General features: G+C 42.3%; 1 protein-coding gene across 2 annotated transcripts in view; it reads left to right on the top strand.

The window, feature by feature from the left end:
• The window catches only part of MAP6 (microtubule associated protein 6), an 85,829-nt gene that overhangs the window by 16,780 nt on the left and 54,715 nt on the right, over positions 1-14,334 (top strand). For both annotated transcript variants that reach the window (XM_039848083.1, XM_039848082.1), the window contains exon 2: positions 115-1,751. In XM_039848083.1, the coding sequence (XP_039704017.1) occupies positions 829-1,751 (923 nt within the window). In that variant the 5' untranslated portion in view covers positions 115-828. The remainder of the gene's footprint in view (positions 1-114; positions 1,752-14,334) is intronic.

The following is a 14,334-nucleotide window of genomic DNA, read 5'->3' as shown; positions in this document are numbered from 1 at the left end:
ATGTTGAGCGGAAGAGGGAGGAGCTGCCAGAGCGGAGGGAGGAGGGAGAAAGAGAGAGGGCGAGCTCAGCAGCGCGCGCTGACGACAGCAGGTGTTTTTTTTTTTTTCCTGCAGCGCGCTTTCTCCCAGCATCTTTCCTGGATTTTTTTCCCCCTGCTGAGCGGCAGAAAAGGGTGGGGCCGCTTTCCTGCAGCAGAGATAGCAGCGACAGCGGCAGCGGCTGCAGCAGCTTCGGGAGCAGCCGCAGAGGCAGCAATGCTTGGTCTCCGCTGGAGGTAATCGCCTCCAAGCCCTGCTGGGTGGCCGGCTGCGACGGGACGCCGGCGGGAAGGAGAACAGAGCCTCGTTCACGGACTCTGCGGCCACACTGCCCGGCCTTTCCTCTGCGCCATGGCTTAAGCCGGCGGCCACCTCGCCGCGCGTCGCCTGGCTCGGCCCGGGGTCTGCGCGCCGCCGCAGCCTCAGGGAGGGGCGCGTCCCAGACGCCTTCGCCCAGGAACTCGCGGATGCTGTGTCTCTCACCCTGTTTCTCGCTGCAGACTGCGTTCTCAAGACCTTTGCAGGAGACTTCCGCAGGCCTTTGCAGCCGGTAATCGAGGGACTTTACAGACTTTATCTCAGTGATAGCTTTGCCGGCCCAATCTTCCCGGGTGCTTCCTGAGGGAGAAGAGCGAGGTAGCTCAGGCCACCAAAAAAAAAAAAAAAACAAAAAAACAAAAAACGGTGGGAACTAGGTTGGCTGGTCGAGGGTCAGGACACTTAAGGAAGATTGGAGACTTGCTTTAGAACCACAAAAAGAAAGGGTGAGCCAGCTTTGCAGCTAGCATCATGGCGTGGCCGTGCATCACGCGGGCCTGCTGCATCGCGCGCTTCTGGAACCAGCTGGACAAGGCGGACATCGCAGTGCCGCTAGTTTTCACCAAGTACTCGGAGGCCACCGAACACCCCGGCGCCCCGCCACAGCCGCCACCGCCGCAACAACAGCAAGCGCAGCCGGCGCAGCCGGCGCTCGCGCCCCCTTCGGTGCGAGCGGTCGCCATAGAGACGCAGCCTGCCCAAGGCGAATTGGATGCAGTTGCCCGGGCAACAGGGCCGGCGCCTGGGCCCAGTGGCGATCGCGAGGCGGCGGCCGCCTCTGGCCGGAGCGCACTGGGCCCGGGCCCGGGCTCTGGCTCCACCTCCGGCGCTGGCCCAGCGGACTCAGTGATGCGTCAGGACTACCGCGCCTGGAAGGTGCAGCGCCCCGAGCCAAGTTGCCGACCGCGGAGCGAGTACCAACCTTCTGACACGCCCTTCGAGCGCGAGACTCAGTACCAGAAGGACTTTCGTGCCTGGCCATTGCCGCGCCGCGGGGACCACCCGTGGATCCCCAAACCCGTGCAGATCCCCACGTCCTCCCAGGCTTCGGCGCCTATTCTCGGGGCACCTAAGCGCCGGCCTCAGAGCCAGGAGCGGTGGCCGGTGCAGGCCGCCACTGAGGCCCCGGAGCAGGCGGCGGCCCCTGGCGGAGCGGGTGTCCTTGCAGCAGGAAAGGCGTCCGGTGCGGACGAACGCGACACACGCAGGAAGGCCGGGCCTGCCTGGATGGTTCGTCGCTCGGAGGCGCTGGGGCACGAGCAGACGCCGCTGCCCGCAGCCCAGGCCCAGGCCCCGGCCGCGGGCCCCGAGGGTGGCAAGGGGCGTGCAGCGGCGGACGCCCTCAACAGGCAAATCCGCGAGGAGGTGTCGAGTGCGGTGGGCAGCTCCTACAGGTGAGACACGGGACACAGCTCTTGTGACGGGGCTGGTCACCCTTACCCTCTCCCGAAGACTGTCTGGAGCTCATTCTCCTCATGGCAGGCTTCACATCCAGCCTCCCTCTCCCATCCCAGACCACACCCTCTCCCCCGCCCCATCCCAAGCACGCTCCCATGGCTGACTTCCTTCTACTCTTTCTTAGATGCTCTTATTATCCATCAAGACCTGCCCAGGTCTTTCGCTTTACCACTTCATCCACCTTTTCCCCATCCCCACCCCATCTCAAGCCCCTGCCCGTCCAACAAAGACCTTTTGCAATTTCTTCACAGGCTGTGCTTCCATTCCACCCCACCCGACTTCATTAGGCTGGACGCTGCCCCTTGCTGGCTCAGCTGCCACCCACCAGCCTTCGTGCCTTCCTGCAGGGCCTCATTCTCCCAGAAGAGTTCTTTCCCGGTGCCAGTGCCCTCATTTTACTTGGCCCGGTTTGCTTGATTAACAGATTTTCTTCATAAAATATAGGTCCTGGATGATTACTTAGGCACCACGCACTTTTTTTGGGTTCTCACGGGATTCTTAGAATCCTCCTTCAGTTGAGACTTGATCAGAACAACACTGCATTAGTGGCTTTTGCTTGCTCTCTGTCTCTCTGATATACTCTGTCCTTCCTCTGCACTGATATATCTGTCTCTTCTCTGTCTTATATATATATACTCTCTCTCTCTCTCTCCTCTCTCTCCTCTTCTCCTCTCTCCTCTCACACCTCTTCCTCTCTCCCTCTCCTCTCCTCCCTCCTCCTCACTCTCTCTCTCTCCCTCTCCTCTTTCCTTTCTTATGTACTTAACCATAACAGCAACAACAACAACAACAACAACAGCAACAACAACTTAACAACAACAACAACAACTAACAACTTCATTTTCTTTGTCTTTTCTTTCCTTTCTTTCCTTCTTTCAGCTATCTTTTCCTTCCTTCCTTCCTTTCTTCCTTCCTTTCTTTCTTTTCTTTCCCTTCAGCTTCCTTCTTTCCTTCCTTCCTTCCTTCCTTCCTTCAACTATTCTATTCCTTCCTTCCTTCCTTCCTTCCTTCTTCCTTCCTTCCTTCCTTTCTTTCTTTCTTTCTTTCTTTCTTTCTTTCTTTCTTTCTTTCTTTCTTTCTTTCTTTCATAGTGATTCTATCTGGCCTGAAGGACAACTTCTATTCTTTTCTTGGGCAAGTTTCTTAACCTTTCTGGGCCTCAGGCTCTAATCTGTAAGATGCGATTGATAATAAATTGTTCTTTTAGAATTGTTCACTCATTTATTAATTTAATATTAAATATTCAGCATATATTTGAGCACCTACTATATGCCAGGCACTGTGCTAGACATTGTGGAAATTAAATGAGATGCTTCAGGGGGAGAATTGTGCCTGGCATATAGTGGGTGATTAGCACATTTTGGTTTCATTCCAACCTTCAACATCTATGCCTCATTATTCTGATTTTCACTTCCTGGATATGTCCAGCCTTTTCTCCTTTTTCTTTATATTCTCCAGATGTGTTTCTCATTTTCTTACCACCAAGAACTTCCTCTTTAACACATTTAAATTCCTTGTAAATGAATGCCTTCAATCAAGGGCATAACCTCTCTCTCTCTTTCCATCCTTCTAGAATTCTCCTTCTGCTGCAGTCTTGGCTTTTTCAGACTGCTTCCTCACTCTTCATACATCCAATATGTATTCCTGAATGCTTAGCTTTCAGTCCTGCCCTTATGTTTCAACCCGAATTCATCAGCTAATGGATGACTCTGAACATATGACGTTGGGCATGGAGGTCTCTGGGGAAGCAGATGTGCATGATGAATAATTGAGTTCAAGGTTTTTCCAAATGTGATTTACGGGATTCTTCATCAACGCCACAGCCTCCTGCCAGCCGGAGGGTGTGGCCAGGACTGCAGAATTAGTGTCTTTTGCCAAGATCCTATATGTAGTAGCCTCAAGTCATACTAATGTCTTTCTCCATGAACATAACAACTACTCCCTCGTATGCTCAGAAAAGAACAGCATAGATAGACATCCTCTCTTATTAAGACAAAATCCACGCACTGCCCCCAACCCAGGTTTTAACTCTGAAAAGCATTTCCCAATGAGAAAGATAGCTAATCAGTTGGCCTCTACTTCATCTTCCTGAATTCCACCTCCCATTTGGCATTTTTCTCTTGGTTTATTGTTATTGTGACCACACTGGTCCCCCAGGAGTCCGCTACTTCCTTTTAAAGCTCTGGGTCATGCAAGGAGACATAGATCCTTTTCCTTGGTTCATAACCATCAGGAGGTAAAATTTTCACAATATCTTGATGCCGCTACCAAAGGAAGATCAAAAAGAAAAGAAAGGAAGCAAATAAGCAAGAGGCATTAAAAACAAAGCCAAGATGTAGTTTTGCAATTCTGTCATGCCTTTCTTATTTACAGGACCCTACTTCATTCCCTGAGAACCCTAAGGTTGGCCCAGCATCACAGATTCCTGGCCTGACTTCTTTATCTTCCTATTCCTATTCTACCATGCTGTGGCAGGTGGAACCTTGACATCCACAAGGCAGGAACTACTTCTCCTCACTTCCATAGAGTCAATGCTAATCAAGAGACATTCCAGAATCTCAGGTCTCTGTGGGTGTTCCCACTCAGTTTATGTTTCAGAGTTGGTGGGACTTGCTTTGTCTTTGGATGACTAGCCAGATAGGGAATGACTCACCATTCAGATACAACTCACTCAAATATTTTGGCTTGTACCTTTGTTCCATATAGCTCTGCCCTGAAACAACACCTTACCTGTACAGTAAGCATATCATGCTTTATAGTTAGAATTACAAACATATTGAAAATGATTGGATTGAATGGGGGCAGGCTATGCTCTCGTAGCTGGTGAGAATGCTTATTTTTTTTGTGAGTATCAGAATTCCGCCAACCTGTCAAAAAAAATCTCTGAGTATCTCAAAAATATTTTTTCCTAATTTGGATTTTCTGTAAAATTTAATTATGCATATTATTTTGGGCAGCAGTTTTATTTTGTTGTATAATCAGAAGCGTTTTGAAACATTAAGAGAATGAGTATTGCTAAAAGACATCAATTTCTTTAATGGACAATATAAGCGCATGACAAATTTGATGTGAAATTTCCAGAAGAAAAATAAATCAATAATAGGTAAATGTACTGTGGGTGAAAGTAAATATGAAGAAATAAGATAATCAATTAATTAAGTATACTCTAAAGAAAAAATGCCTGGAAACTATAGGTTTATTTGGAACGTTAATTTTCCTTCTCTATTGTCCTCACATTCTTTTCCTTGCTATGATTCCGAATATCTCCTGAATTTAAGTATGCCCTGTGTCTGCGTAAATAAACTTTACATTTCCTTAGAAGCCAAGTTGGGTTCCATTTCAATGATAATTTGATTTATAAACCCTTTTCTTCTGCCACTGTACATAAATCATGATGGTTTACACCATGGTGACTGGCTCATCTCTTGGGCTTTACAAAGGACATGTGTCACATGACATTAATACGAGCAGTTTGCTTAGAAAAAGGACACATAATCCATCAGCTTAATATATTGGTATATAATGTAAACTATACATTCAACATCCAGAGTCATATACATACTAATTTGTTTTCCACTACGATATGCAGTCAGAAGATAGCATTAAATGTCCTTTGACACTATGGTTTTGAGAAATCTTCCCTATTCAACGATTCATCTAATTTATAACCTATGCACACTAGCCTAGGATTTTTGCATTCAAGTGGCATCTAAGGTATCTATAAAATTATTCACAATCATGAAGTTAACTTTTAATACATATTACATAGATGATATTATAAAATTGAGAAGCATGTCTTTGTTATCATTTTTAATGCTCAGGATGGATTTCACTAGGCAGCCATTTGTGACTTTAGACCTAGCATTCTCAATTAGAAAATAGATGAGTCATAAGGAGGGGATTAAAATTCCCCTCTCAGTCAACCCCACTGCCCTAGCCATCAACCTTAATAGGGATAGATGGGTTAGCAGGTGCTCCCCATAGAAATGCTAATGACAACGTTTCCTGGAAGAAATCAGTTGAGGCACCAGGAGGTAGAATTAATAAACCAGAGGCAAAATACTTGAAAAATGAGAGCAGTCACAAAGAAATCAGAAAGAAAAGGAGCCTTTAATATCTGCCTTATAGTCTTCCATGAAGGTTAGAGAAAGGCCCATCTGACTTGGCATGTGTTGTGCAGACCTGCCTTATGCCTATAATTCAACTTCCCTAATTTCTTGCTGGGTAAGTCTCAGCAACACTTCGGGGCTACTCTTCAATGATGCCTTCCAGGTTTTGCTGTTCAGAACTAATTTTTCTTTTATTTCCTTATTATATTCTGTACACTTCTCATTGTCTGCTCGTTGTCTACTTGTGAGATACTTTTGTCCATATCTGCCTTCCCCACCAGATCGTGAACACTTGAAGGACTGTATTTTGTTCACTTTTGTACCTCTCATAGCAAAACATTGTGTCCAGGTGCCATATAAGTTTTAGAGTTTGGTGAAAATTATATTCACCTACATATTGATTCATTTCATTCAGTTCTATTTAGTTGAATTTATTTCAGAAAATGACCATCAAGGCCCTGCTATGTATCAGGATGCTGGGAATACCAAATGAATAAGTTATAACCCTTATGTGAGGAAATTGTGTCTTCCTTAATCAAAATAAAGTGCAGTTCCTACTCGGTTAGCACTAGAAGTAAATGTTCAAATGAGGAAGGGCAGCAAACCTTACAAGTCTGACTTTAGATGCATCCCCATCCAGGGCAGTGATCCTCAACCTTGGCTGCACATTGGAATCACTGGAGAACTTTTAAAATGCTGATGCATAGGTACCTTGACCACAAATTCTGATTTAATTGGTCTAAGGTGTGGCCTGAGTATCTGATTTTTTAAAAACTGTCCCAGATGATTGTCGTGTGCAATTCAGATTATGATTTACATTCCTAAGGCAAAGGTTCTCAAACTTTAGTACACAGAAGAATCATCTGGGGAGTTTTCTAAAGTGCAAATTCTTGGGCCTCATCCTCAGACATGCTGATTTAATAGGTTTAAAATGGTGCCTAACAATATACATTTTGAAAAGCCCTCTAGGTAATTTTGATGCAGGTGAACTTCAGACTTTACTTGGGAAAAAATTGCTTCAAGAGATTTGCTATCTTTAAGGTATTGCATTTTCCCATATACAAACATGGTATTGCTTGCAATTAAGTCTTTTATGTCTTTCACTTGCATTTTGTAATTTTCTCCCAAAAAGTCACACACATATGCACATATACAATAGTATGTATTTTCCTATATTTAAATCTTTAATAATCTAACTGGATTTTAACTTTATGTGTAGAATGAAGTAGGGACCTAATTTTATTTTTTTTCCACATGGAAAGTCATTTATTCCAACATTCTTTTTAAAAATTTAACTTTTCTCCACTAATATCCCCACTAATATCTCCTCTATCACATAAGGCTCACATATGCTTGGATATATTTCTGAAATCTCTATTCTATTCCATTAGTTTGAGCTAATGCCACACTATCATCTTTTTTTTTTTCTAAGCTATTTTAAATTATTCTTTCTGCAATACCTTTAAGGTATCTGCAACCTTAAAGATAGCAAATCTCTCCAAGCAGTGTTTTCCCAAGTAAAGCCTGAAGTTCACCTGCATCAGGGTTGCACAGACAATCTCTTAGATTGTCTGTGAAGATAGTGTATGTTTTTGGAAGCAAGGTATTTCCTTCCAGACGTGTGTGTGTGTGTGTGTTGTGTGTGTATTGTTATTATTGATGTGTGTGTGTTTGCTGCATTGGTGAGAACATTTTGATAATAGTAGGTGATAACAGGTTTCTTTGTCTTAGGCATGGGCATGCTTCTAAAGTTTTATGATTAAGTATGGGGTTTGCTCTGTGTTTTTATGAGTTAGCTTTATATCAGATTAAGAAACTTCTCTTTATCCTGGTATACTAGATGTTTCTAAAACTGTGGATGGGTATTGAATTTTATTGAATGCTTTTTCTGCATCAACTGAGATGATTATATGGTTTTTCTTTTTTAATCTGTTAATAGATTGTTCTGATATTGAGTCATCTTTACATTCCTGGAATAAACTTTGCTTAGATGAAAATGTATTTTATGATGCTGAATTTGCCGATGTTTGCTATTTTTTATCTGAAATGTTTTCGTACATAGTCACAAAGAAAATCAGTTTACAGTTTTTTTTCTTGTTTGATATTGGTCTTATATGATATTGAGATCAAAGTCATGTCTATAAAATTAAATAAGTAGATTTCTCTCCTTTTCTGTTGTTTAGAACAATTCATATGACAAGAGCTGCTCCGTAAATATCTGATAAGCTTCTCCTATAAAACTTTCTGTACTTCGTGTCTTTTTCACGGATAGATTATTTTTTTTTACTATCAATTTGCAGTCTTTAATAGCAATTCATTTATTCAACTTTTCTATTTCTTCTTGAACCAATTTTAGTAATTGACATTTTTCTGGAAAATTTTACATTTTTTTCTAATTTTTAAATTTATTGACTTAAAACCGATCATAGCATTATCTTGTGGATTTAAAAATAATCTCTACTTATCTGTAGTTATGTCCCCTTTTCATATCAAATATTAACTTGTGCCTTCTCTCTTTTTTTCATGATTCATCTTATTGAGGTATGTTTAGTTTTTTAGTCTTTTCAAAGGATCAAATTTGGGTTTTGTTGATCATCTCTTTTTCTAGTAAATTTGGCTCTTCTTTTTTACCATTTTTTTTTCTCTTTTGATGCTCTGAGATGTAAGAATAGGCCTAGTTAGGAATAGTCTTATATTTCTGGATAAGGAGCTTGAATTTTCCTCTAAAGAAGCGAGTAACAAAGACAGCTCCCACTGGCTAGTGACCTGGGGAGGTTAGAGAAAAGGAGGCCAATAAGGAAGCTATTGAAATAATCCAAAAAGAATGATAAAGCTTGAACTGTAGCTGTGGGATTGGAGATTTATAACATTGTATAGTTACAAAACAATAGACCTTAATGACTAATTGAGATGCAAGGAAGAGGATATAATCCAGGATGACTCTTGTTTCTGGTTTAGGTAACTGGTAGTGGTGCTAGTCATCAGAACAGACTTTTATTTAGACTTCTATAATAAATATGAGTAGGGAAAAAAAGTCAGGAGTGCAAGTTGAGTTTATTTTTTTGTATCTGGAATTTGAGTTGTCTATGGGATATCTGACAAGAAATGTTTATGGACCACTGAGTAGATGAATCTGAAGCATAGGGGAGAGATCTGGGCTGTAAATATAGATTTGAAATACCTTGTGGATATTTTTAAAGCCGTGGGAGGAGCTGAAATCATCTCTAGAGAGGGAGTAGGGAAAATTAGCCACCAGACAATGGAGCCCTATGGGATACAAATATTTAGGGGTACTGAGAGCAGAAGGAATAGTGATGAAAAAGACAAAGGAGTGATCATAGGGGAGGGAAGAAAACCACGAGAGAGACATATCACAGAAACCACAGTGAGTACCTCAGTAATGCCTTATGCCCATTTTAAAATTTTTACTGAGGATTACTGTGTGCAAAGCATTTGGCTAGATCCTTGGTTGACCTTACGCAGTTAACTCAGAGATCTAATGCTGACCGAGATTAACCCACAAAGAAGAGAGGACATCAGATACACAGAATCAATTCTTGGTTGCATTCGCAGGAAAAATTGGCATCTAATACATATATAAACTTGAAAAAAAAAAAGCTAGCCAGTAATAGTTCTAAACCTATAATCACTAGGAACCACTCAATGTCCCAGACACAAAATTAAAATAATCCAGCAAATATGCACTAGGATTAAAGAGCCATCTCCACAATCAATGCAGCTTTGTCTTTATGAATTATGTCAGTTGTATAAATGTAGACAAGTGAGCTTCTAAATCTCTACTAAATGAAGAAAACTGCAAGATGGGCCTCAACCAGCAAACTAAAAATTCTCTTGATGCTCAGTGAAGATGCCAGTTTTCACCATTTGAAGTAATAATAGTGGCTAATTGAGTGCATATTGTGTGCTTGGAAGGCTGCTAGAAACCTTAGGTTCATTTTCTCCTGCAGCGTCTATAGTAGTCCTGCAAAAATGGTACTGTTACTTCCCTGTATAGCACTGTCTCCATGTCATATTAACATGTTTTGTCTCAACTCAGTTTTATTCCAGTAAACATTGATTAGTGTCTATGATATATCAGGCTAATGCCTAGGATGACATTCTAGTCCTTGCTCTTGAAAGGCTTATATTTATTAGGCAGAGACAGTGTAATGAAAAGTTATAGGTACCCTAATAAAAAGTCTGTGCAGGGCATGGTGGGGCACAGAGGAGAGAGATGTTGTCTACTTGATTTGAGGGTTATCAGGGAAAAAGTTCGGTAGAGAAGGGACTAATAGACTGACTCTTTAGAGATGAGTGGGCATTAAATGGGAAAGGATCGATTTGAATAAATTGTAAGCAGTGCTGTGAAGATAGAACTTAGAGGTCTCTTTGAACAAGGATAGAATGGTGAGAGGTAGATAGGCTAAGTCATCTGGGGCCAGCTTCTTTCTCATATAAGCAAAGAGAAGAAGCAGGATTAGGTTTTGAATTTTAGAAAAGATGACTGTGACAACAGTGGGAAGGATGGACTGGAGGGAATTAGACGGGGACCATGGAGTCCAGGAAGGAAGCTATGGTCTAGGTGAAATGATGAAGACCTCCGGCAAGGAAAGAATGTAAATGAGCATGTAATGAGAATGTAAATAAGAATGTAAATTACGTAGTGGATAATTGAAAGTAGGCAGAAAGGGAAGAATCTAGGATGCTTCCCTGATTTCATGCTTTGGATATCTGGGGAAACAATCATCCATTGAGCTAGATGGCACAGTTTTGGACAAGTTGAATTTGAAGTGTCTTTGGAAAGTCTACATGGAAGTGTTCAGTAGAAAGTAAAAATAGAAACCCACCCTGCTTGTAAGGGTGTAAATTGGTACAATCACTTTACAAAACTCCTTTAGCCTTATCTACTTTAGTTAAACGTATGTTTTACTCTATGACCCAGCAATTGCATCCTTGAGTATATACCTAACAGAAATGAGAATGTGCATATCAGCTTTATTAATAACAGCTAAAGGTAAAAAGTTCCCAAATGTCCATCGACAATTGGATAGATAAATTGTGGTATATTTATACAGTGGAATACATATGTCAGAGTGTGGTAGACAGAATAATGCTTCTCTCTCCCATCCATATTCGAATTCCTGGAACCTGTGAATGTTATATTACAAAGCGAGAGGGAATTTGCATATGTCATTAAGTTAAGGATCTTGAAGTGGGATGATTATCCCAGATTATCCAGATGAGCCCACAGAATAATCACAGAGATCCTTATAAGTGAAAGCGTTAATGTCAGTGATGCAGTATGACAAAGACTTGGCCAGCCATTGTTAGCTTTGAAGACAAAAAAGGGGAAGAGCCAAAGAAGTCAGGCAGCCTCTAAGAAGCCAGAAAAGACAAGGAAATGGATCCTCACCTAGGGCCTTTAGAAGGAACACCTCTTTTCTGCTCTGACACCTTATTTTAACCAGTGAGACCCATTTCAGACTTCCTAACTACAAAATTATAAAATAATACATTTGTGTTGTTTTAAGCCATTCAGTTTGTGGTAATTTGTTACAGCAGCTACAGGAAACTAATACACAGGGTTTCTCAATCTCAGCACTATTGACATTTTGGACCAGATAATTATTGTGAGGAGCTGTCCTGTGCATTGTGAGATGTTTAGCCGGATTCCTGCCCTCTATCCACTCCATGCCAGTAGCATTCCCCACCACACTCGCCCCAAATGGTGACGACCAAAAATGTTTCCAGACATTGCCAAAAGCCCCAATGGGTAGCAAGATTGCCCCAAGGGGTAGCAAGATTGCCCCAGATTGAGAACTACTATTATATGGCAATAAAAAAGAAAATTACTGCAATATCAATAATGTGGATAGCTCTTCATGATGATGAGTGAAAGAAACCAGATACAGCATACTTACCAAATGATTCCATTTATGTGAATTTCAAAAAACAGGCAAAAGTAATTAATGGTGTTGGAAGTCAGAATAGTGGTGCTCTCCGGAGATGGAGTGGGTAATTGGTTGAGAAAGAGCACAAGAGAACCTTCTGAGATATTAGAAATGCCAATATCTTGATGTAGGTGGTGGTTACGTGGGTCTATACATACAAACAATTAGGATTTATGAACTTTATTCTACATATGTTATACCTCAACAAAAAATAAAAAACAAGTTACAAACTAAGTAAATGGAGATATAGGTTTGATGCTCAGGAGAAAGAGCAGAACAGAAGGATCTGGACATTGAGTTGTCAGTGAGGATCAAACCCATAGGCGTCAAGGTGAATGAGGAATAAAGAGGCAGAGAAGATGGCCCAGCAAACTCATAGCAGGGACGGGCGAAGAAAGATCGGTCAAGGATTGACCTTTGGTGCCTGCGTGTCATCCCCATCCAAGAGCAAGGACATAGGCCCACCAGTGTCCCAACTTCCAACCTCCCCTGCCTCTGGTCTTGTGTATTACCTGCAATATCTACCCCACGTGTGTATAACATAAGAGTACTCCTCTCTATTTTGGCGTAGTTCATTGTCAATGTATATTTGTTTGCAAATTGAATGAAGAGGCTTTTGCAGGACCAAGCCTGGCATAACCCTTTTTGGTGGGAAAATTGGGCCCATGCCCTAAGCCACAAAACCCATCATAAGTGCCTCCTCCACTGTGCTGTTCCCTGTGGTCACTGTCTATTTCTTGCAATGACTTCAAAAAGTTGGACCATGTTGTGGCATATCCTAGAGTGCATTTTTACAATCTTCTTAACCCCTAAGAATTATTCTCTATTAAACTGTAGTGCTAGACGAAGACAAACAATGGCAGAATGCAAAAGAGCAGAATGTTAGAGAGAACAGAGACGTAATTGAGTTTCAGCCTCGTTTGCTGAGTGCTTAATCTGTGCCAATTGCTTATACATTTTTTTAAATTTAGACTTTACAATGACCTTTTAAGGTAAACATCGCTCTCTCTAAAGATAAAGAATAGAGTCAGGGAGGTCTGGGGACTGAGGTCACACAGCTGGTCAGTGGCTGAGCTGGCTCAGGAACCTGGTTCTCCTCATTCCAGTCTACAGCTGTGCCTTACTTGTGCAGCTCACACAGACCCCTGCCATGTCCCCCTACCTCAACATACCATTCTTGGGAGGGCTGCTGTGCACCCACCCCTTTTATGCTGTCTTTGTGGTTCCAACTCTCCTAAGCCCAGGCCATCCTCCTTTACCAACCTGTTTCTGCAGTGGGAGAGGAGTGATTGGTCTCACAACTCCTTGTCCTGAAGTCTCCGTGGTTCCCCTTCCTCTCCAGGGCAAGACCCAGATACGCTGGCCTCAAGGCTTTCCAAGATATGACCTCTCTTGTGCTCCCAGCATTTTTGCCCACTGCTCCTCACACACACCTGATGCTTTTTCCTGAGGGTTCTTTGGTTACATATTAAAATCATGGGGGCCCCAGCAAGCGATCTGGCCAAATCACAGCTTGGGCTGGGCCTTAATAAGCACCATGCTGCTGGATTTTGCTCACAGTCTTCCCTCCTGCCCTCCATCCATCTTCTTCCTAAATCCTTCCTATCCCTTCAGGGGTTTTAGTCCGTTGTGAAAGAGGCTTATACTATAAAAGCAGGAAATTCAGTTGGATTTATTTGATCACCATATCATAATAATAATGCAGGGGGCTTATTACTTTAATTCCAAGTTCAATGCAGCATCTTAAAAACATACAAAAGCTGGGGCTATGGGGCTCTGAGGATTCAAGGTGCAGAACATGTCATCCCTGCTCACAGGAGCTGGCCATCTTGTGAGGGAGGTAATGTGGATGTGAGTATCTAAGTACCAGGGAGGGCCTGGTGAGGGTTGAAATCAGGGGCCAGAGCTCTCTAGGGCTACCACAAGTGTTGGCTAATTATTGGTCAATTCATGGCAGGGATGGTTGTATGAATCCTGGAAGGTGTCTTGGGGTCCTGTGAAGGATTTGATGACCATTAAAACAATTTGAATCATCTCTCTGTAACTTAAAATCTGTGTGACCGTGAGGTAATTACACAGTAGTGACTTCACAGAATCATGATGAAGATGGAGGGAGATAATGCTTTTTCCCAGTACATACTCATCACAGTAAGTACTAGCTACTTTTATCATTATAATTGAGAGAACAGAATAGAGTAAGTTACCAATGAAGTCTTTCACTTACTCATTTAGTAAACATCTATCACGTCTGTGTCAGGCGCTATGCTAAGACCTGGGGATACAGAAATGAATTACACATATTACCTGTCCTAAAAGAGCCCCACACCTAGTGAGAGAAACATTAAGAAAATTATAGAAATAGTAGTAAGTGCAATAATAGAAAGATGTACAGAGTATTAAAGAGATTTAGAGGAAAGGGAGGGTCCAACTCGTCTAAATCAGGCACCATTACTGAAAGA

Source organism: Pteropus medius, unplaced genomic scaffold, assembly GCF_902729225.1.
Source record: "Pteropus medius unplaced genomic scaffold, Ma_sr-lr_union100, whole genome shotgun sequence".
In the NCBI taxonomy this organism is placed as follows: domain Eukaryota; kingdom Metazoa; phylum Chordata; class Mammalia; order Chiroptera; family Pteropodidae; genus Pteropus; species Pteropus medius.
The sequence above is the reverse complement of the archived record's forward strand: the minus strand, read 5'-3'. Positions and strand labels throughout refer to the sequence as shown.